Consider the following 23,554-nt stretch of genomic DNA (forward strand, 5'->3'; position numbering starts at 1 on the left):
AACTCCACAAATCAGCCCTCTGTGATGTCACAAGGGTCACTGCCAGGAGTCTGGCCCCGTCCACTGAAACCAACTCAAGTTTTCTTTGTCACCTTCCAAGCGTGTGGACGGTGCAGCAGAGCCGATCCAGCTTCAGCAGGAGGAAGTGAATGGCTCAGACTGAACTGAATGACTCAGACTGAACTGAATGACTCAGACTGAACCGAGCGGCTCATCTCTGCCCGCTGCCTCTGATTCACGAGCCGCACGTTGCTGAAAAAAATAAAAACGTTGCAAGAGCAAACCCGTCTTCCTGTTTGAGCTCAGACCAAATTAAAAAAAATACACAACTTCTTCTGCCACTAGGTGGAGCCCTGCACCAAACTGCAGCTCTGACAATGGGATTATTAATCCCTCATCAGGGAAATTTGCATAATTACAGCAACAAAAGTTCAAAGAAAAGATAAAAATAAATTAATTAAAAATAAATCAAATAAATGTAGGGGGGGGGGGGACAAAGTGATAAATGGATTTGTGGTGCTTTTTTTCTGCACCACAGAAGAAGAAGTTGTTGCTCTGACATGGTTGGGTCTCCTCCCGCAGGTTCGTGGGCTCGCTGGCCTCCCTGCCGCTGCCTGAATCCAGCTCCGCCCGCCAGCACCTCCTGCTCTTCATCTCGGCCCTCATCCCCAAAGCTCTGGCCTCGCTGCTCACCTCCTTCACGCTGGCGCTGGCCGGCGACCGGCAGGCCCGGCGCCGGGCGCTGGATGAGCCGCGCTATCTGGACGGCGTCCTGCTAGAGGTCCAGAGACTCTGGCCGCCGTTCATCGGCGGGCGGCGAATCGCCGAGCAGGTCTGTTGGGAAGGGAAATCTGATTATTTATTTATTTATTTATTTGATCTGAGCATGTAGCAGGGCTGTATGGGGTTTTATGGCTGCAGTACCTCGTGTGGCCACTGGGCGAAAAAAAATTGCCTCGCCGCCATTTATTGGCTGTCCGCTATGCAGTTCTATTGATACATCCACGGGCTTGTGTAGCGGCGGTGGTGGTTGTTGTTGTTGCAGTCTTCACCTGCAGACGGCGACATTTTCCCACAGATGGACTCCGTCCTGACAACGAGCTCCTTGTAACTGTCAGGCGGTTCCAACCGGCTCAGTTCTTCTTCTCTTCTCCGCCGCTGAACTTGATATGTTTTCCGCTTTACATTCAGTGCCTGACCTGCCGCTGCTGCTGCTGCTGCCAGTGACACTTCAACACTTTGAGCCACAATCACTGTTTGAACCCCCCACCCCACACACATCATTCATTCATTTTTGCATCTGCTGTTAACTGCAGTATTTTTATCGCAGCTACTGACGTAACGGCAGCTCGCCGGTCGACTGGTGCGCTTGCTCTTCGCTCTTCTTCCTGCGCCAATCATTACTATTGATTTCATCTCCATCCCATTCTAATTGATTTCTCTCGGCGGTGACGCCATCGCCGTCGGGCCAACGGGCGCCCCGCCTTGTTTTCGGAGCGGGCCGAGCGAGGCTAGCGGGCCGGCGGCGGCGGCCTTGTGGCCACTGTGCCCTCATCGAGCCTCCTTACGCAACGCGGCCAATGGGAGGCATCGACCCGTCCCTGCCATTGATCGGCTCCGCCGCCGCCACCGCCGGAAGGAAGGAAGGAAGCTGGTGGGCGGCGGAAGTGATGCGGGTGAAGCCGAGCGGAAAGTCACTTTTTGACTGTGATGCTCTGGTGGCCTCAGCGGGAGGCGTTCAGGGCCAGCGGGACTAATTTTAGACTGCGGATCTGTTTCACCTCCACCAAAGTTGTGATAATAGAAGACAGAAGGAAAAACAAAAGGCCACAATACCTGCTGCACATTTGACGGGTTCGACAGAGGTGGGCGGAGCTTCACCCGTGGAGCCCCGAGGTGCAAAAAGCCGACGTTTGTTTCATCATCACGCCGATTGAAAATCAGACACAGCAGGTTCGACACGGCGACAAACAAGAAGGTCGAGATTACAGAAAAAACAAAATGTTAAAGGGGACTCCAGTCTTCATGTGCGTGTGTGAGATGTGGAGTCAGTGGGTCGTGATTTCTTTTGAGTTCCATCTGGTTCCATCCGGCAAGCGAAGGAAAGGAAGAACACATCACAGAATTTATTTTATTTTGGTGAACTGTCCCTTTAATTCCTTTAAGTCTCTTCCCTGTAAAAATATGTCTGGGTGCTTTGTTTTCCAAAACAGTGAGAAGAGTGTGTGTGTGTGTGTGCGTGTGTGTGCGTGTGTGTGCGTGTGTGTGTGTGTGTGCATTTGCACACAGGTGGGCGTTTAAATAGGATTATCAGTATTCACACTCAGGTGGAAAACGAGAGGAACTGTAACCGAGCGGAACTGAGATGTGAGACGTGTTTTTGTTTTGTTTTTGTTTGCGAGCACCGGAGACAGTTAGTGAGAAGGAGGCGGAGCTTAGAGACACTAGCTGCGTTTCTATCACCCTAGAAATTGCGCAAAACCTAAATATGGCAATAAAAAAAATGGTAATGGTAAACTTCGAAAAACTGGGGTCACATGACCAGTTAACTTCAAGCGAGAATGGAGGAGGAGACAGAATATTTTTTTACAAGTAGAGAAAAATATAACGACATGCAAACAAACTTTAACAAACAAAGGCAAACGCGGTTCTTGGAAAATCTCACTCAAAGAGATTTCACGAGAATGACTGGAGGTGGAGAAACAGGAAGTGATCAGGGGACTTTAGTTTTTACACCCCTGAATAAAGTGTGTGTGTGTCCAGGATTCCACTCTGGCCGGCTTCCACGTGCCCAAGGGTTCCGGAGTGATCTACGTCAGCCACGCGGTGCACCGCGACCCCGACGTCTTCCAGCAGCCGGAGCACTTCCTGCCGGACAGGTGGAGCGGCAGGTGAGGCTGGCACACACAAACAGTTACCACACACAACAAAAAAAAACAAAAACAGTAAAAATCAGATGATGAAACAAGGATTCTGAGGAGGGAGGTCAACGAAAAGCGGCGCAGAAACTCAACGTGCAGCTCGAGGCTAACGCCAGGCTAACCGTGTTAGCGTGCGCCCGCCATCTTTAGATGCGTCGAGCTTGCGTCCGGCCCCTCACTTTGATAGGCCCCAGCGAGGTCACGTCCCCAGTGAGGCCACGCCCCCGGCTGCAGCAAGAAAACAGAACCATGGTTTTGACTGGAAGATCAATCTGGAGTTTTTTTTCACCTCCTCCTGCTCCTCCTCTGCCTCCTCCTCTTCCTGATGTTCCTCCAGCCTCCTTATTCTCCTCCTGTTCCACCTCCTCTTCCTCCTGCACCTCCACAACCTCCTCCCTCTCCTGCTGCTTTTCTGCCTCCTCCCTCCTCCTGCTTTTCCTGTTCCTCCTCATCCTCCTCTTCCTGCTTTTCCAATTTTCCTCGTCCTCCTGTTCCTCCTACCTCTCCTCCTACTTTTCTCTTCCTCCCCCTGCACCACCTCTCCCTCCTCCTCCTCCTCTGCCTCCTCCTCCCCTTCCTCCAGCATTTTCTCCTCTTCCTCATCCTCCTGCGGTTCTCTCCGTCTCCATCCTCCCTCCATTCACCTTTTCCTCCGCCTCTCATTCATGTTTGCTCATTCAGGCGACGCAGCAGAGAAACTCTGTGAATGTACAGATGTCGGGAGCTGCTGCCATGGAAACCAGTCACCTGACACCCTCCACCAATAGGGATTCCCCTGCTCGGGTGTGTGAATCTGTGTGTGTTGGGTGGGGGAGGGCGAGAAAAATCCCCAGTGAAGTTGAATCAGATTGAGAAAAAGGAGTCGAGAGTGAGAGAATGAATGAATGAATGAATGATAATAAGAGAAGCGAAGCTGCATGTAGCAATTCTGAAAATGAGTCAAATTGATTTGAAGGTTTTGCTGCATGAAAGCAAGAGTGAAAATGCATTTTTTTTTTTAAAAAGACAATGAAGAAAAAATATTGATTTTCTCAACATTTGGCTTTTATTGGGTGAAGGAAAAATAATAATAATAAAAACCACCAGCAAACTGATTTCTGTGAACTCATCCAGCTGGTGAAGAAAGAAAGAAAGAAAGAAAGAAAAGAGTTTTGCTGTTTCACTCTAAAAGAAAGAAAAATCATCAAACCGTGGCGATGCCACCAGTCTGCAGTCGTTGACAGAGAAACCCGACCAATCAGCCGCTGCCATAGTAACCAGCCACCTCACTGCCAGTATCACCAATGGGGATTCCCTGTGTGTGTGTGTGTGTGTGTGTGTGTGTGTGTGTGTGTGTGTGTGTGTGTGTGTGTGTGTGTGTGTGTGTGTGTGTGTGTGACAGACGAGGTTAAAGGATGAGTCAGAGGAGGCGTCTCTCCTTCAGACAATATGATGTAAAAATCCAGCAAAGGTTCTGCAAATACTGTGAAACAGAAACCAGACAAGCGACCCGCCTTCAAAGCGAAGTCCCGCTGCGTTTTAATCTGCAGGCCTCACTAAAGAAAGAAAGGAATAAATTAAAAAAAAAAGATTTTACTCGACACCTATTGATTCTTTTTTTTTTTAAACAGAAAACCTCCATTTGTCATGTTTTCATGACATAAGAATAAATATGATGTGATCCGTCTTTCTTACCTGGACCTGTGTTCATATCTACATTATATCGTTCTGATTATTTTTGTGTGTGTGTGTGTGTGTGTGTGTGTGTGTGCGTGTGCGTGTGCGTGTGTGCAATGCAGCAAAGCTCTCCTGAGGCCTTAATGGAAGCTTTTAATGCCTGAAAACAACAACCTCCTCCTGCTCCTCCTCCACCTTCTCTCCTCCACCTCCTATTCCTCCTCCTCCTCCTCCCATCCGTCACTCCTCCTCCGCGTCACTCCGACCGGCGCCACCTGGCTGTCTGCTGTAATGACTGCAGTGCTGTTACATAACCAGCCCACCTACAGCAAACTAGACTTTCACCAGTTTGGCAGCGGTGTGTGTGTGTGTGTGTGTGTGTGTGTGTGTTTCCAGCTGGAAGCAGAACAGGAGCGCTGACGAGTCGTCGTGCTATCAGCCAGAACGCCCCCGCAGCTCCGACTGCAGCATCGGAAAAACTCGGCCGTCCTCTGATCGGAATCAAAGCCGCCGCCGCCGCCGCTGCATCCAGGGACCGCCCACTTTCCTTCGCTGCCGGTGTTTGTTTGCCTCAGTTCCCGATAGCTGATAACAGCCACGCAGCTGACTAAATTCGACTTTAGGTTAAGTTCCCCCCCAAAACATAAGCCTGGTGGAGTTAATTACGGTCGGGGGTCTCATATTTCTTTTTTAAAAAGCGCTCATGGTCTCTAAAATGTCTCTAAGATCGCCCTGTGTAATATTCAATTTTTAGTAATAATAATATTTACAATATTATTCACTAATGTGTGGAAGAAATGAATAAAAGGTGACGTTAGTAGCTTTGATGCAAAGAAGCTGCAAAGTTGCATCCATGAAATATTGTCAGGTTGTTTTCGGCCTCCTGCGTCTTCAGGAAATTTTGGATTGCTCCCCAAATATTGGCGGTTATTTCGCTGTCGTGCGATTAGCAAAATGCATCACAGCTGTTATTTGAACTCCGTCACAGTCGACGGGCATCTGGAGAACAAATCTGATCAGTCACTGGTCCCAACGCTACAAATGAACCAGAAATGAGTTTCAGCCTCGATGAAAAGAAGAATGCATTTTGAACAGAAAAAAATGGACGTTTTGGTTTCAGTTTGCCAACAATCGTCGGGATTCGTGACTCTTGAAAAGTCGAAATAATGATAATTTCACTCCTCAGCAGCTCCTTCTCTCTCTCTCTCTCTCTCTCTCTCTCTCCCTCTTTCTCTCTTCCCTCTGGGCTCCGCACACGTTTATTGTTCCAGGATGCCATTAAAGCATTAGACAGAAGCAGCAGAGAACACTAATATTCCACCCACACACACACACACACACACACACACACACACACACGCCGTTAATGCTTCCTGTTTGCCTTCAGTCGGAGCTCAGGTTTCAGGATGCATTAGCGGCAGACACCGAGCTTCGTCCTCATTGGACGGATTTCCACTCCAGCATCCCGTTGGTTTTTCCCCCACCCCGTCCATGAACTCCTCGCACTCTTCGTTCAAATGTGACGCTCAGTCACTCACTTTCTGGAGCGTCAGCCCGCTTTGTGATGTCACAAAGGGCACCCTGTCACAGTGGCCACGCCCCCCAAGCCGGACAGGGGATCGCTTTGTTTTCTCGCCCACGTGAAGGAAAGATGAAAAAAGGAAGGGGCGGGGGGGCATTGATGTCAGCAGGTGGCTGTAAACAGAGGGCTAAGTGTGTTTGTGTGTTAATCTGTGTGCTTGTCTTGGCAGGAACGCGGGTCACGAGCACTTCCTGTGCGCCTTCGGCGGAGGCCCCCGGAGCTGCATCGGCGTCAAGATGACTGAATTCTTCCTCAAGGTGAGTACACTCACATACACACACACACACACACACACACACAGACAGTGCTGCGAGGTTGCTCTACATCGCCCCCTGGAGGACGATGCCTGCTGCCACTTGTTGATGCCTAGGATGAAGGGCTGATGTTCACTTTTGGGACCTGCTGTGAGTCACGTCCCCAGACACAAAGTCCCACAGTGGCGCTCGTCATAGCCACCGCTACCCACAATCCCTAGAGACACACACACACACACACACACACACACACACACACAAAGCTGTCGCTCCGTTCTGGGAGTGGTAAGCAAAAAACAACGAGTACTAAATGAACAGAAGATTATTCGTAAACAGAAATAGCTTGTTGCTAACGTCGTAACGTGAAAATTATCACAAAATAATGTGATATTTTCATAGACTAGCATGATTGTTTCTCTGAGCCCTCAGTTTCTACTGTGGCAGCAATGCGCTTCCATATAAACAAAACAAGACCAAAACAAACAAACCCCAAAAAACGGTCAGACAGAAGGAAGGAAGGAAGGAAGGAAGAGCATCGTGGCGACAGTTTCAGCCGAGACATCAGGTGGGCGGAGTCGACGTGTGGCTTGACCACCCCCCCCCTCCTTTAGCGTGTGATTGACGTTGGCATCTTTCTATTTTCCCTCTTTGTCTGCGACACGGCTCGGACTGGACCAGCTCCCTCAGTGAGGCATGAATCACACACGCACACACACACATATGCACACACACACACACACATTCATGAGTCACTGTTACGGCTGCAGCTGATTGAACGGCGCTCAGGTGAAGAGTCTGCAGCGGTTTAATGATCGACTCTCGGCTGGTTCATTGTGCCGCAGGACAATCGCGTCTCGTTATTTTTTGTAATTGGATCACCCCCCCCCCCATTCCGCCCTCCTTCCCTCCGTGTGTGTGTGTGTGTGTGTGTGTGTATGTGTGTGTGTGTGTGTGTGTGTGTGTGTGTGGAACGATTTGTCCCACCAGACTGCTGGCCGGCCGGTCGTCCTTTTAATTTACTTAGAAAGTTTACACACTGCTTGTCTGGAAAGCCACCCCCTCCGTGATGTCACAAAGGTCGTTGCGTGCCTGTTAGGGGAAAAAAAAAAATGTTGCTTTGTTTTTTGGTTGAAATTTCATTAAAACATTTCAAATTTTTGAAGTCTAAGATAGCACTAAAGAAAGATTTGATTTTGGCCCTTGCTGCCAGAGCTACCTACCGTGGCCCTTTGTGACATCACAATGGGCTGATTTCCAGCTGGATGCGTGTTTGTTTGTGAAACGTGCAGCCAGCAACAGCAGCAGCAGTGAAAAGAAGAAGAAGAAGAAGAAGAAGAAGAAGAAGAAGGGAATCTCCGCACACGCAGGGAGACACAACTGAAAGTGAAGACGACGGGAGACTAGTGATGTCATCAGGATCCGGGGGAGGAAGGGAAGGGGGAAGAAGGGGAGAGGAGGGGGGCGGAGCTCCAAGCATCACGCGCACACACACACACACACACACACACACGCGTGCTGGCAGCGGTGGGCGTGACCAGAGTGAGAAGTAGCAGGATGTAGGTCAGAGATGTGAGTCATCACCGCCTCCCCCCTCTCCCCCTCCCCCTCCCTTCATGCTCCTCCCCCGCCCCCCTCCGTCAGGAGAACCTCCATTCATAAAGAGGGTTCATTCATGGGGGGGGGGAACCACCGAACCAACTCCACCAGCCAATAGAAAAACGGTGAACGCTCGCGACTCTGTCGCACTCGCCCACCTTCACACGGCTTCTAGGCTCGTTTGTTTATTTATTCATTCATCCATTCATCTGTTCATTCACCTATTTTTGCCGCACTGGGCCTGTTAGCGCCACCTACTGCCTGCTGGCTGGCATCGCGGCCTCCCCACGATGAGCGGCCACGCCCGCTTTCAGCCAAGGACTCGTTGATCAAGGCCTCTGTCTGTGTGTGTGTCGCCAGGACGCCTGCGTCTACCTGCTTAAGCACTACGACTGGACTCTAGCGCCCCCTAGCCAGGACCTGCGCTACAAATGGCTGCCGGTGTCCCGCCCCCAGGCGCCGCCCACCGTCTCCTTCACCCCGCTGGATCAGGACGGACCCAGCGGCGAGTGATGCCTCTCCCCCCGCTCTTCCCCCGCGCCCCCCTGCTGGTCAGATGTCGCCACTGCGGCCTGTTTTCCCGCCCGCTGGCAGGGAAGGGGCGAGGATGGATTTCCCTGCTTCCCTGCCGCTGCCACCGCCGTCAGGGGAGGGGGGGGTGGGGGGGTGGGGCTCTCTGAGATGAGGAGTCATCGCCTCCGCTGCTCCGCTGCTCCTGCCTTTCGCGGTGAGTCATCGCGCCGGCCGGAGATCCCTTCTGTCCTGCGAGAACCAATCAGAAACAATCATGACATGAAAATCTCAGGTTTCGTTATTTTTGTGTGTTTGTTTGCTTTTAAACCCGTCGAGCTCTCCGAGTCCTTGTTCAGAACCAGATGAACACACAAGCACATTTCCTCGGCCGCTGGGTGATCTTCGCCCGCTGTGTTTGTTTCTTGATAATTCAGCTTGTTTTGTGGTTTCTATAAAAGGTTTTTAACGTGTCTGTTAACCAACGTCAGACCTCGGTTCAAGTTTCCAATACCTCACACAATGATGACGATGGCGGTGGTGATGACGATGGTGACGATGATGATGATGATGATGATTTCAAATCAGAGTGACGTGAACGATGATGGTACGCTGCACAAATGAATCCTCGAATTTGACATTTAGAACACACAGGTCCCATTTGGGCTGCAGTGTAAATATATTTGGCCCGTGAGGCAAAATCACTACTAGAGCTTTGACTGCCTGCATTATACAGCACATGTTACGCTAATACTACAAATCCCAGAATGCTCTGCTCAATTAAGTACATGATGTTCATTGACGGACATTATTATTATTATGACTTTATTGGTTTGTTATTTTATTTTAAAATGTAAAAAGTTTACTGTTGAAATTGTTAAAAGGCCTGTGATTTTTATTGACATTTCATTTATTTTGATGCATTTCTCAATTCAAAATTTGACTTTGCATGCGTGCAATTTTACATTATTTATTGTATTGTATTAAGCTTTGCTTGTTCCATTTTCAAGTTGAAGCAAAACTTGTTTGGGTCCATATGAAAAGGTTCACTGTTTACTGTATCAATAAATGTCAATGTAGGCCCGAGACTTTGTCCAAGTCAATCAGTAGACCAACAAATCAAACGAAGCCTGAGCTGGAACAGCTGGAGGAAGGTCGTCTTCGTCAGGACGCTCGGCCCAGATGGTGCATTATGGTGCATTAGCTGCGGCGCTAATTAGCACCTGAGCGTCCGGGGGGGGAGGGATCCCCGCTTGCTGATGGGAGGTTCTACGGCGAGCAATAGAACAGAATAGAATCCTTTATTAATCCCCACTTTGGGGAAATTTGCATAATTTTAGAAGGAAAATTGTACTCAAAAAGAGATAAAGAAATAAAATATTTTTGGAGTAAGAAAGAGAAAAAAAAGATAAGATAGATAATGATAAGAAGAAGATAACAAGCACGGAGGAGGAGGAGAAGAACAGGAAGTAGCCACTTGGCTGACGCTGCATGAAGTCCGGACCTCAGGCAGAACCGTGGTGGTATTCTCAGAACTGGATCTCTTCCATCCGCGGCCAAAATAAACCGACTCCTCAGCGGCTCTCGCCTCCGTCCCGCCGCTATTTCTGTCGCTGCGAGGACTCAGACTGACGGCCCTTCCAGCCGGAGCTGCTGATTCTCAGAGAGGAGAAACCAGAGGGTTGCAACTGAACCCAGTGTTTGTTTCCCAGAAGCCCCTCCTCCTCCTTTTCCTCCTCCTTCACCTCCTCTGCCTCCTCCTCTGCCTCCTTCACCTCCTCGTCTTTGCCCTCCTCTTCCTTCCCTTCTTTCGCCTCCTCCTGCCCTTCTTCGTCCTCTTCCTCCTCCTCCTCACCTCTTTCAGCCTCTTAGCTACAACAAAAAAAAAGGCGACCGGCTCCGCAGCTTCTTCTTCCTCTTCGGCAAACAATTATGAAAAAAGCGTTTGTTTGCCGCAGTCACGCTCTTTCCCATCGTGTTTGGAGAGCGCCGTGCATGTGTGTGTGTGCGTGTGTGCGTGTGTGTGAGTTTGTCACACACGAGCGCCAGCTGGGGCGTTCTGGGTTACAGGGCCGAGCTGCCCACTTTCAGGATTTTCTGTATTTTGAGTTTTTCAAGGAAGTATCTCTAAACAAAACAAAACAAAACAAATACTTTTAAATATTGACACGGTTTTGTTTGAGGAGAGATAAAAGATGATTGAAGCTCATGTTGCTCATGTAAATATTTGTGTCGAGTTTAGAAACGGCTCCGCAGCGGCAGCAGTAGCAGCAGCAGCAGCAGCAGCAGTAGTAGCAGTAGCAGTAGCAGCAGTAGCAGTAGTAGCAGCAGCAATAGCAGCAGTAGCAGCAGCAGCAGCAGCAGTAGTAGCAGCAGCAGCAGCAGTAGTAGCAATAGCAATAGCAGCAGTAGCAGTAGCAGCAGCAGCAGCAGCAGCAGCAGTAGCAGTAGCAGCAGTAGCAGCAGTAGCAGTAGCAGCAGCAGCAGTAGCAGCAGCAGCAGTAGCAGTAGTAGCAGCAGCAGCAGTAGCAGCAGCAGCAGCAGCAGTAGCAGTAGCAGCAGTAGCAGCAGCAGCAGCAGCAGCAGCAGCGACATCGCGGCACCTTTGCCGTTGACTCATTTACTAAAAAAATATTTGATGTTGAGAGTGTGACATAAAAAAAACCCCACAGTTTAAACCCTGTGGGAGTGCATGGACACACACACACACACACACACACACACACACACACACACACACACACACACACACAGGCATGCATGTACGTGCACAGTGGTTTGAGTGAAACATGAATAATGTTTGAATGTGAAGTGGCCGACTTTGGCTTGCATGCAAAGTTGGTGGAGGGATTTGAATGAGGGCGAGTTGAAGGTTGAAGAAGAGACGAAAGAAATGAAAGTTTGACTGGCAGCTGCAAACACCGTGTTCACCTCAAGTTGATCGCCTCTGTCCGTTTTGTTTCTGTTTTTTGGCCTGAAACTCAGCGTTGTGCCTGTTTTGCATTAGATGGCAAAAGCACTCATGTCCTGTATTTGAGTGAAAGTATGACTACTTGTGTGAAAGTACTGTCTCAACCCCTGAAATGTACTCAAGTTAAAAAGTAAAACCTGCTAATGAAAATCACCAGCGTCTAAACCAGTCGTCGCTGCTTGAAGTGGAGTTATGTAAACTCTGCCGCTGTGTGGTTGAATAGAAAAGTGGGTGATATTTTCGAGGGAGATTATTCTAGAGTACCTAAAAAAAATGAAAATGTAGAGTAACATCATCCACTTTTATATTTAACCACACAACAGCAGAGTTTATATAATTCCACTTCAGGCAACGGAAAACTGAAAAAAAAACAGTCAAGTGAATCACTTTGAACAGAAACACAAAAGTAACCAACATGTTTTTCCACTGTAAGTCGCAGGCATATATATATATATATATATAAAAATTTTTTTATATATATACATACTGCGCCACCAACATTTTATGATTTCCTGACTGTGTAGAATTTGCTGGTTCGTCAAGGTGAATTTGCTCGCAGCCGACTCTCAGCTCGTGTGTCAACAGTGGCCCTAATTGTGAAGTCAACACGCAGCGCCGCCCTGCAGCGCCGCCCTGATCCGGGATCAGCGGCGACTGTTTGCGCCGGAGGCCGAGCAGGAAGTTCAGCCCACAACAACTGGAGGCACTTTGGCGCCAACGAGGCTCCTGTTTGTTGTACCAACACAACAGCAACGCCCCCTCCCCCCAGCAGCTGAGCATGTGACGGCCACATGAGTGTGTGTGTGTGTGTCCACTGAAATGTGCTTAATCAGCTGGTGACCTGCCTCGTTACTTATTAACCAGCACACAGTTTGCACATGGAGCCAAGGACAAACAACACGTTTACCCCAAAACCGAGAAAAAGAAAAAAAAAAGAAAAAAGAGAATTTCTATGAAAATTGTCTGAAACAGAATTTTTATTTCAGTTGGAAAAAGTCGAGAGGACTCCCGGCTTGTATCACTTTTGTCTCAAAACGCTGTGAAGACGTTAATTTTTTTTTTTCCAAAAGTGTGTCTGTGTGTGTGTGTGTGTGTGTGTGCGCATAAGAAACGCAGTGAATTCTGCTTCCAGCGCGACCTTTGACCCCTAGAGGTCCTGCAGCCCAGGGTCAAACACACATTGATGGCGTAACAGAATTCCACACAACTCCCTGCCGAATGGCAACTCCTCCACCTCTCCCACAACGTCTCCTTCTCCTCCTCCTCCTCTTCTTTTCTTCCACCTCCTCCTCCTCAAACCTCCAGCTTCTCCTCTCCCTCTTCCCTCTCCTCCACCTCCTGCACAAACCTTCACCACCTCCTCTGCCTCCTACTTTACCTCCTCCTCCTCTACCACCTCCTTTTCTCATTCTCCACCCCTGCCTCCTTTTACGCCACCTCCTCTCCCTCCCCTCCTCCACCTCTCCCACAACGTCTCCTTCTCCTCCTCCTCCTCCTCTTCTTTTCTTCCACCTCCTCCTCCTCAAACCTCTAGCTTCTCCTCTCCCTCTTCCCTCTCCTCTACCTCCTGCACAAACCAAACCTTCACCACCTCCTCTGCCTCCTACTTTACTTCCTCCTCCTCTACCACCTCCTTTTCTCATTCTCCACCCCGTCTCCTTTTACACCATCCCCTCCTCCACCTCCTCCTCCGTCTCTTTCCCACGTCCGTCTCCCTCAAACAACATCAGTTCATTCATGAAAACGTTGCAAGACTCGGTGGAGGTTTAGCGGCGGGATTATGGGATTAGAGCGTGGGACAGATTTGGAGCACAGAAAAACCAACATGCGCGTGCACACACACACACACACACACACACACACACACACACACACACACACACTCGCTCACATCTGTGTGTTGTTGATATTTCTGATATGTTTTTATTTTCACCATCAGGCCTTGTGTTCCCCATTTGAACTCCGCCGTCAAACAAATCGCTAAGAGCTTCTCATCGACCCACCTTCCCCCACCCGAGCTCCGACCGCTGATTAGGAAAGAGAAACGTGCTAATGCTAACGCTAACATCGTGTTATCGCTAAATTCTAGGAAATCTCTGTTTGAAGCGCAATCTCTGGAAAAAAAAAAAAAGGAAAAGAAAACACGTTGTTGTGTGTCGGACCTTGAAAGAGTCAGAGCAACTCGTGACCAAATGTACCAAACAGAGGAGGAGGGGTGGGGGGCGGCCAGGACTGTCAGTGGGCGGTGCCAGGAGACAGAGAGGGGGAACAAGTATGAAAAAACGACGACAGCAACAACAGTTTGCAGACTAGTATAGAACGACTTTATTAATCCACATTGGGGACATTTGCTAAAAAGAAATAAAGAAATAATAATAAAAAAAATGTTATATTTATGTGTGAATAAGTGTTTTGTTGCACCCTGGTGAAATGTGAAGATGTTGAGTAGATGATTTTAATGGAGTGCAGTTGCAGTGCAGCCGGACTGATGACCTGCAGCGGCACTGAAGCCACTGACAGGAAGAGTTTAGACTGCGCCGCCATTGGCTGCTGTCGTAGTTGCTGTCCTTGTCGTTGTTCTTGTCTGACTGACTGACTGTCTGACTGTCTGACTGTGTGCAGGAATTCTCTTTGAACGAAAGAGCCGATGGAGAAACCTGACGGGAGGGATGGAGGGGGGAGGGGAGAGGAGGGAGGAGGGGGGGGGGGGGTAGGGATCAAAAAGGAGGACGAGACGTATTTACCAACACTGACGTGCGCTCACTTCCTATGCAAGGTCCCTCCCGCTCCCCCTCCCCCTACTGTATTGATGGATGACGGCATGAGGACGAAGGCTGTGTGTGTGTGTGTGTGTGTGTGTGTGTGTGGAGGGGGAGGGAGACGATGAGTGATGGGGGGGGGTTTATGAATGGATGGACACAGAGCCTGGAGGGGGGAGGGGAAGCGGGGGGATGACATCACTGCAGGGTCCGTTTCCGCCCAATCCTCACTCAGCGCCCCCCCCATCCTCCACCCTCCCCTCCCCTACCCACCGGCTGATGGCTCCGCCCCCCCTCCACACCTCTCCCTTGTTGCTACGGCGGCAGCAGCCACAGCAGCAGCAGCAGCAGCAGCGTAGTAGAGAATCAGCAGCTCACACACAAGAGACTGAAATCACATCGTATTGGTGTTCAAAATAAATAGTAAACAGCCGCCTAGCAGCAGGAAACAGGCCAATGGTGTTAAATAGCATTGATGCAAAATTATGACCGACTTTCATCGTAAATTCACGCACTTATTACTCCAGTTTTAATTTAGGCCTTTGTTAAATGTGTCTGTAAAAAAACAAAAACAAAAAAAAAACATGTGCATATATATATATATATATATATATATATATATACATTTATATATATATATATATATATATATATATATATATATATATATATATATATATATATACAATATATATATATATATGTATATATATATATATATATATACATATATATATATATATATACATATATATATATATATATATATATATATATATATATATATAAATGTATATATATATATACGTCACCGCTGTTAAGATGGCGCCATCCCTGGCTGCTGTGGTGGTTCTGTGTGCTGTGTTCTGATGAATGCGCACTTGGAAGGAGCGAAAAAAAATTCCTTTGTGTTTACACAAATGGCAAATAAAGGAATCGGAATCGGAATCTATATATATATATATACATATATATACTTGTGTATATATACGTAAGTATATCAGGATATATATTTACAGACACGTGTCTGTCTATATATGTATGTGTGTGTGTATGTATATATAACTTTTTTTTTAATGCACCGTCCCCTCCTCCTCTTCCCATGATCCTCTCTGTCCTCTCGTTACCATGATAACCAGATCGACATGCAAATACCTGGGCCCGTTGGCCGAGGTGGCGCGATGGGGGATGCAAATGACGCGTGTGTTTGCAAGGCTTAGAGAAAGAGAGAGAGAGAGAGAGAGAGAGAGAGGAAAAGAGAGACAGTCATCCACACGTGCACGAACACACACACACACACACACACACGCTCGACAACGAGCACACTTGACTTCCCGAGTCCACAAGGAGGGAATGGATGGAAACACAACTGAACTGCGTCTCATGTTTATTATCCTTAAATATTAAATATCAGCCATTATCAGCCATGCTAAACAGCGAGGCTAATTTTAACAGGTCCAGCAGGAAGTTGTGTCCGTCTACACGCTGCGCTGGCAACAACGCTGACCACGCAACACACTGTCAAGCTGCCTGTGATTGTTGCGTTGACAGAGTGTTGCTCATTTTTTATTTTTGTCGTCAGTCTTTTCAAACTGACGACATTTTCCACAGGGGACGCCTCCTCCGATTTGCTCCGAGCTGGGCTTAGTATTTTTATTTATTTATTTTTTTTTTGTCAACATCGGTGTGTAAAACATCCCAACGTGTCAACAATTTAATCTCGCCTCCTTTTCATTCATGTCTGGGTTTTTTTTTTTTTCTTTTCTTTTCTATGAATGAACGGCAGGGCGGAGGGAAGGCGGGGGGGAGGGGAAGAAAGGGGGAGGGGGTCGGGCTAAGTGGCCTGCCCTGTGATTGGCTGCTTACAGTTTGACGTCACCTCCGCCGTGACGCTCTGCACCCATTCATAAAATAGAGAGAGAGAGAGAGAGAGAGAGAGAGAGAGAGAGGAAGGAGGAGGAGAGCAAAAACCCGAAACGAGAGAAAGAAAGGAGGTGAAGAGAAAGAAGAGAAGAGAAGTCGGGGAGGATACGCCGTTAAGAAGGAAGGAAGGAGGCAACGGAACCGGAACCGCGCAGTTCGGACAGCTGCTGGGAGGAGGAGCAGTAGGAGGAGAATCAGGAGCAGTAGGAGGAGAATCAGGAGCAGTAGGAGGAGAAGCGGGAGCAGGACAGTCGACACAACAACGACGACGAGCGTGTGGCGGTAGTTGCGCGGCCACGATGCAGGAGCTGGCGGAGATGGAGTGCGCGGCGCTGAAGCGGCTGCTGCGGGACGAGGGCGCCGCCAAGTGTCTGCTGCTCGACTGCCGCTCCTTCCTCGCCTTCAGCGCGGGGCACATCCGCGGCGCCGTCAACGCGCGCTGCAACACCATCGTGCGCCGGCGCGCCAAGGGCTCGGCGCTGCGCCTGGAGCAGGTGCTGGCCGGCGACGAGGAGGCGCGCCGCCGCCTGCGCTCGGGCATGTACTCGGCGGCGGTGCTGTACGACGAGCGCACGGCGAGCGCGCCGGCGCTCAAGGAGGACAGCACGCTGACGGTGGTGCGCGACGCGCTGGGGCGCGCGGCCTCGGCCGCCACGCGCGTCTACCTGCTCAAAGGTGAGGGGGCGCGTGGTCGTGTGTGGTGATGGGTTGTTGTTGTTGTTGTTGTGGTTGTGGTTGTGGTTGTTATGGTGGTGGTTGTTCTAGATTCGTCCCCTCGCAAAAATTCTAAAAAAAGCAGAAAACAATGCGTTCGATGGTGCAAAAATACACACACACACACACACACACACACACACACACACACACACACACACACACACACACACACTCAAAAATGACTAAATAAATAAAATTATTTCATGTCATATTCATAAGAAGAATATATATAGCTCGAAATTTGGTCTGAATATCAGAATATCAGATACCAAACAACAACAACAAAATCAATATTATTCTATATACAGCCACCATGAGTGCACATTATCTGTGTGTGTGTGTGTGTGTGTGTGTGTGTGTGTGTGTGTGTCACTGTGCCTGCTCCAGTTTTACGGATACACACTCATTCATTCACACACACACACACACACACACACACACACACACACACACACACAGTGGTTGGCTGAGTGAATGAGGTAATGGTGATGCGTAGAAGCCACATCAATGTGGATGTACAGACGCACACACACACACACACACACACACACACACACACACACACACACACACACACACACACACACACGCTGACACTGTCACAACTGGCTGTCAAATGTGAAAATTAAATTTTGAAATTTTTAGTTACATATTATTTTAACCGCCAGTGTAAATTTAGACTGGAGGAAATCTGCTGTTGCTGCTGCTTGGTGCATTCCCAACATGTGTGTGTGTGTGTGTGTGTGTGTGTGTGATGACGCAGACTCCTCCACTCAGGCTGTTTGCAGCCTCCAACGGGACATTTTCCTGCTGGTTCTCGGCTGTTTCCTGTTCTGTGGTGGTCACCGGTGTCTGCTGCTGCTGCTGCAGGAGGTTTTCATCTGTCTAATCTGTGGCTACGGACGGGATTAACAGTGTGTGTGTGTTTGTGTGTCTCCCCCAGGTGGCTACGACAGGTTTTCCACAGAGTACCCAGAGTTCTGTCTGAAGACCAAGTCTCTGCCAGCCCTCAGCAGCCAGTCCAGCATCGACTCGGCGTGCTCGTCCTGTGGGACGCCGGTCTACGACCAGGTGACACATACACACAAACAGACACACACACACGCACACGCACACACAGGAACACAGCCGGCCACCGCAAGGATCCTCACAAACACCGAGACAGAGGAAGAATTTCCTGTCCGATCGGTTTGGTTTGAGATCCAGATTGCAAAAAAAAATTTAAGTAAAAATGAAAAAAAAAAGCTTGTGTGCAACAAAATGAAGATGAAGGAAAATATATATATATATTTTTTTTTTTCAAAAAAAAAAAAAAAAGAACAGATGGTGGAGAACAGGAACGTGTGAAGACTTTGAAAAGCTTCACTTTTTACTTTTTCCATCTGGGAATTTCTTTTTTTGAATCTCTTTTAAAAGAGATGATTAGAAATGTGTTGTGAAAAAAAGTCCCGCCCTCCATGTTTTTTTTCTTTCTTTCGTCACCCACTTCCTCCTCGCGTTACACCTCTCGCTCGCTCACCATCGATCGCTTCCTGTCGAACAAAACGGACGAACCGGCTTGTCAATAATCGCCGCTGGTTCCAGGCCAGCGGAGGTTTCGAGAAACAAACACACACATCTATCCGTCCGTCCGTCCGTCCGTCCATTTGTGCTTATTTTCCTTTATTTTATTTCTTTTTCAAACCAAAACCAGAAAGAACAAAAAAAAAAAAAAAACCCAGTTCCTGCGCATCTCTGGCCCCCGCAGTGCACCTCTGTCACCCGCCTCGCTGTCCCTGACCTCTGACCTCTGACACGGAACGTTTCTTTTTTGCTTTTGTCTTCCCGGCAGGGCGGCCCTGTGGAGATCCTGCCCTTCCTCTACCTCGGCAGTGCCCTCCACGCCTCCAAGAGGGAAGTGCTGGACGCCACGGGCATCTCTGCGCTGCTCAACGTGTCGGCCAACTGTCCCAACCACTTCGAGGGCGACTACCAGTACAAGTGCATCCCAGTGGAGGACAACCACAAGGAGGACATCAGCTGCTGGTTCCTGGAGGCCATCGACTTCATCGGTCAGTGACTCACAGTGTGTGTGTGTGTGTGTGTGTGTGTGTGTGTGTGTGTGTGTGACTAATGTGCTCCCGAGGTGGACGTCCTTGCATGAAGTCTGCCTCCTTCAGGCCACGTCTTGTCAGTTCGGTTTTAGCTCATTGTTGCAGCTGCAGGACAGTTTCATTTTTCACTGACGGTCAAAAATTATACACACATATATATTGATATAAATTTATTTATATATGCAGATATACTTAATATATATTAACATACATACACATGCATATATATATATATATAATTCTTTATGTATAATTATTCATTATAATGGTATAAAATAATCTTATAATTATATATATATGATAATATATAATGTGTATATTTGTATATCTTCATATATATATATATATATATATATATATATATATATATATATATATACATATATATATAAATACAGTATGTATATATATAATTCTTTGTGTATAATTATTCATTATGATAATTTAAGATAAAGTCATAATTATAGATATTTTTATATGATTATGAATAATTGCAGGAATATTATAATACCTAATGGAACATATAAGTTTTTATTTATAATCTTAATTTTTTTTATCTTCATATTTATGGAGTTGATGGACAAAATATTTGTCCAAAAAAAATCTGATTATTTGTAGGAGTTTTGCCTCTGAGTACATTTTTTCAAAAAAAAAAATAAGAGGAAAAAATGCTGCAAAAAGGTCAAAAATGAAAAATGGTGGCAGCAGGACGGCGGTCAGAAACATCCCGTCCCTGCCGAGTGGCCAACGGTAGCACGAGCGCTGTGTGTGTGTGTGTTTGATGGCCTCTCTCTCTGCATATCTGCACTGTGTGTAGACGTGTGTGTGCGCGTGAGTGTGTGTGTAGGCGCTGCTATGCGTCACAGCTAGCTGCTGAGGGAGTCTGACTCATCGGCTGTTACCGGGTGAACAGACGCTGTGGCGGAGTTACCTGAAATCTGTGTTTGTGTTGGAGACGGAAACGGCAGCACACACACACACACACACACACACACACACACACACACAGGCTCGTTGTCGACTGTTGTGCAGAAATAAATGTGTTTGATTTTTGTACCTACTTGGTCCCTGTGAAGTGTCGCACAGCTTCTTGTGATTGTGCGCGTGTGGAGAAAAAGACACACACACACATAGAGTGTGTGTCGTCCAACTGTTGTGTCGTAGTGGTTTTTGCAGTGAGGAGGAGGAGGAGGAGGAGGAGGAGCGGGACGGAGGGAGGAAGTGTGAGAGATGGACGGCCGTGACTCAGATCTGGGGGTTTTTTTGACGTTGTTTTTTTCTCACTCACGTCGGTCTGTGACGTGATTGGCCGCTTTGGCCCTCCGAGGTCAGAACAGGAAGTGCGTAAAGCCTGAGTCACGTCGCCTCGCTGCCGCAGGAGCAGAACCGGCGATTGAATGGCAGCGGAACCAACAGCCTCGCCGCAAACGTTGGCTTGTCCGCACGCTGACGCCGGCTAACTAGCGGCGGTAGCTCTGACCTCTGACGGTCAGTGGTTCCAAAGATCCCCTCAGTGAGAACAGTTAGCTACTGGCTAGTTCTACAATCTACAGCCACTATAGGTTCTGCTGACTGTTCTGACTGTTTCTCTTTTTGTCATTTTCACTGACAAAATTTCTCAATTTTTTGCAACCTCGCATTAAAATTTCCACGCAAACTATAAATACCGAATTTTTTCGTACTCACTTATCGGAGACGCTGCGGCGTCACGCCTCTGTTCGGGTGGGACAGCAAATTCTGCTCGTTGGTTCATGGGCATGCACGTTCAAATTTCGTGACTTTTTCAAAACCTTCAGTGGTTTTTACAAAATTGACCCAAAAAATATTTTTTGTTGTTGTTTTCTTTTTAGCCTTTACAAATTTACGTTGCAGTCATTTTTAACCAGAACATCTGAAACATAAAACTAGACAATTTAACTTAACTTAACATTTTTTGTATGTTTTTTTTATATATATATTATTGTTATTAATTTTAGCTTTCCGTAAATTGGGGCTTTTCTGAAAAAATGAGTGGCGAGCGTTCTGACGTCTGTTTTGGTTGGAAACCCTGCTGACGTTTCTCCTCCTTCTCCCCCCCCCCCCCCCCCCCTCTCCCCCCACAGACTCAGTGCGGGACTCCAGCGGTCGGGTTCTGGTCCACTGCCAAGCGGGGATCTCTCGCTCGGCCACCATCTGCCTGGCCTACCTGATGAAGCGGAAGCGCGTGCGTCTCGACGAGGCCTTCGAGTTCGTGCGGCGGCGCCGCAGCATCATCTCGCCCAACTTCAGCTTCATGGGGCAGCTGCTGCAGTTCGAGTCGCAGCTGCTCGCCACCTCCTGCGCCGTCGCCTCCGCCGCCAGCCCGCTGCTGGGGCCCCAGTCATCGGCCGCCGCCGCCTCCTCGGCCGCGCCTACCTCGCCCTTCATCTTCAACTTCCCCGTGTCGGTGGTGAACGCGGCCTACCTGCACCACAGCCCGCTCACCACGTCGCCGGGCTGCTGATGGACAGGACAGCCAATCACAGCCCTTCTTTTTTCTTCCTTCCCGCCCCTCCCACCACCACAAAAATAAAGAATAATAATAATAAATCAGACTTACGATAAGAGCACAGAGCGGCGGACTGCCCCCTGCTGGACGGGGCCGCCCCGCTGCACAAGCTTCCAACAAAAGGGGCGGAGAAGAAGCTGAGGAGGAGAAGAAGGTGAGGAGAAGAAGACGAAGAAGACGAAGGATCACGGTGCCTGAAAAGACTTTAAAATAGACGAATAGATAAATGAATAAATACATGAATAAGGGGGGGAAATGAACATTTGGTGGTTTAGAAACCAGCTGAGGCTCCTTCACGTCCGAGAGACTTTCACACCAACCAAAAAGAGAGAGAGAGGGCGAGAGAGAAGTGATGCTGGACGGCTGGACGCAAACACACACATACACACACACACACACACACATACACATTCATACCCTCTGAATGAGCTCAGTATGAGGACGGAGATGGACAGGAAGGAAGGAAGGAGGGAAGAAGGAGGGAGGGAGGGAGGGAGGGCATTACAAGCAGCCGCTCTCCCTCTCTCTTGCTCTCTCTCTCTCTCTCTCTCACTCCTGCCGCTGGACAAAAGAGACGGATTTTAGAAGAAGGAAAAAAAAAAAGAGAAAAACACGAAGGTGACGGAGAGCAGGAGCCTCTTCAGTGACAGCTGCCTCAGCGGAGCTTCCTGTCTTTCACACCTCCTCCTCCCCTCCCCCCAGCCTCACCGCCTCCTCCCCCCTTCTCACCCACCCTACTCCGCTTCTTCTTTCTCCTCCTCACCTTTTCTATTTCTTCTCGCTACCCCCTCCTCCTCCTTCCTACTCCCTCTTCTCTCCCCCCACTCGTACCTCTCTCCCTCCTCCTCTCAAGACGACAGGCTGAATTAAGGAAAACGAGATGCCAAAATGAAGAGCGGTGTGATTTTCCGAGAGGGACGGCTGCTGTTTTCCTGCACATTTTAATCCACAGCAACTTGTTATTTCATCGCAAATAATTCTACACAAAAACAAAAACACACTCGGCTCTTTTGAGTCGCGAGCTCTCCGACAAAACGCTTTTGAAGCCATGAGGCCAAAGTCTGTTGGTTTCACGTTAGCACGCTATGCGCTAACTTGCGGCCAGCGTGGGTTAAAATGTGCAGACGGCTTCCTTTAAAGATGTTTGTGCCTTGTTTGTAAAAAAAAACAAAAAAACAAAAAGGAAAAAAAATGGTCTCATGAGGATTTCGGTCTTTCTGGATTTTGCCAGTTGAAGTTGACGGCTCGGTTTGATTTCCTTCTTCGGCTGCTAGAGAGCAACAGATTTCTGAATGTTGGTCAGTCATTTCGAAAAAAGAAAAATCTCAGCATCTCGGTCCGTTCATCCTCTCCCAACAACTTCCACAATTCTTTTTTTTTTAATTTTTTTTTTTACTCTTTGTATTTTTAATTTACTTTTTACTTCCCTCCAACATCGTCCAGATCCACCAAAGACATCGCCAACACCCTCAGGGTCGCTCCATTACGACGGCAATCCAGGTTACAATGCATGCTGGGAAATATGGAGGGGAGTCTAAAAAAAAAAAGGTGTCATGCTGATCATTAACATTCAGTGATTTTTTTCTCTCTGTAGCACTTTGATGTCTCGCAATACTGTAAAAATAATAATAATCAGAAAGATGGACGTCAGCAGTCAAACATTTCAGGATGACACACACGCAAACCCACACACACACGCACACTTTCTCTGTTTCTCTGAAGATTGTCTCTGTAGCACTTTGAAGTGATGCAATACTCTATTTATTATTTATGATTTGTACAGACCGGCCAGACTTTGATTGAGAAACATATGAAAAAGGCAATACTTTGTTACACACCTGTGTGATCCTACTGTCTGTCTGTCTGTCTGTCTGCTCGGTGGCGTCCACCCGTCCATGGCAATATCCATCCTCCTCCCGGACGTTTATACGAGGAAACACAGCGACGGCTTCCCCCCTCAGCTCTGTTGTGGGATGAATTGTGTGCATTTATTTATTACTGAAGACCCACTTGTTGAATAAACGTTCTTAATGAAGCCAAGAGCG

At 48.1% G+C, this 23,554-nt stretch overlaps 2 protein-coding genes across 8 annotated transcripts in view; both read left to right on the forward strand.

Annotated features, from left to right (window-relative positions):
* LOC142890150 (putative cytochrome P450 120) overlaps window positions 1–23,554 on the forward strand; it is a 100,342-nt gene that overhangs the window by 2,084 nt on the left and 74,704 nt on the right. For 3 of the 7 annotated variants that reach the window (XM_076028983.1, XM_076028986.1, XM_076028988.1), the window contains 4 exons: window positions 583–832; window positions 2,764–2,891; window positions 6,329–6,416; window positions 8,370–9,586. In XM_076028983.1, the coding sequence (XP_075885098.1) occupies window positions 583–832; window positions 2,764–2,891; window positions 6,329–6,416; window positions 8,370–8,522 (619 nt within the window). In that variant the 3' untranslated portion in view covers window positions 8,523–9,586. Of the gene's footprint in view, window positions 1–582; window positions 833–2,763; window positions 2,892–3,602; window positions 4,305–6,328; window positions 6,417–8,369; window positions 9,587–23,554 lie in introns of those variants that run through there. The other 4 variants (XR_012927045.1, XM_076028985.1, XM_076028984.1 and 1 more) reach the window with 4 other exon arrangements.
* Window positions 16,207–23,544, forward strand: dusp4 (dual specificity phosphatase 4). The gene is made up of 4 exons (XM_076028972.1): window positions 16,207–16,847; window positions 17,833–17,960; window positions 18,721–18,940; window positions 21,085–23,544. The coding sequence occupies exons 1-4, from the start codon at window positions 16,472–16,474 to the stop codon at window positions 21,462–21,464; spliced, it is 1,104 nt and encodes a 367-aa protein (XP_075885087.1). The 5' UTR covers window positions 16,207–16,471; the 3' UTR covers window positions 21,465–23,544.

Source organism: Nelusetta ayraudi, unplaced genomic scaffold (assembly GCF_046127955.1).
Source record: "Nelusetta ayraudi isolate G7.1 ecotype Tasmania unplaced genomic scaffold, CSIRO-AGI_Nayr_v1 ptg000026l, whole genome shotgun sequence".
NCBI classification, from domain to species: Eukaryota; Metazoa; Chordata; class Actinopteri; order Tetraodontiformes; family Monacanthidae; genus Nelusetta; species Nelusetta ayraudi.

Bases quoted from the DNA above. Each gene is read 5' to 3' on its own strand.
- dusp4 (XM_076028972.1), top strand. From the start codon at position 16,472: ATGCAGGAGCTGGCGGAGATGGAGTGCGCGGCGCTGAAGCGGCTGCTG. The intron at 17,961-18,720 runs GTGACACATACA...TCTTCCCGGCAG, and splicing joins GGACGCCGGTCTACGACCAG to GGCGGCCCTGTGGAGATCCT. The intron at 18,941-21,084 runs GTCAGTGACTCA...CTCCCCCCACAG, and splicing joins GGAGGCCATCGACTTCATCG to ACTCAGTGCGGGACTCCAGC.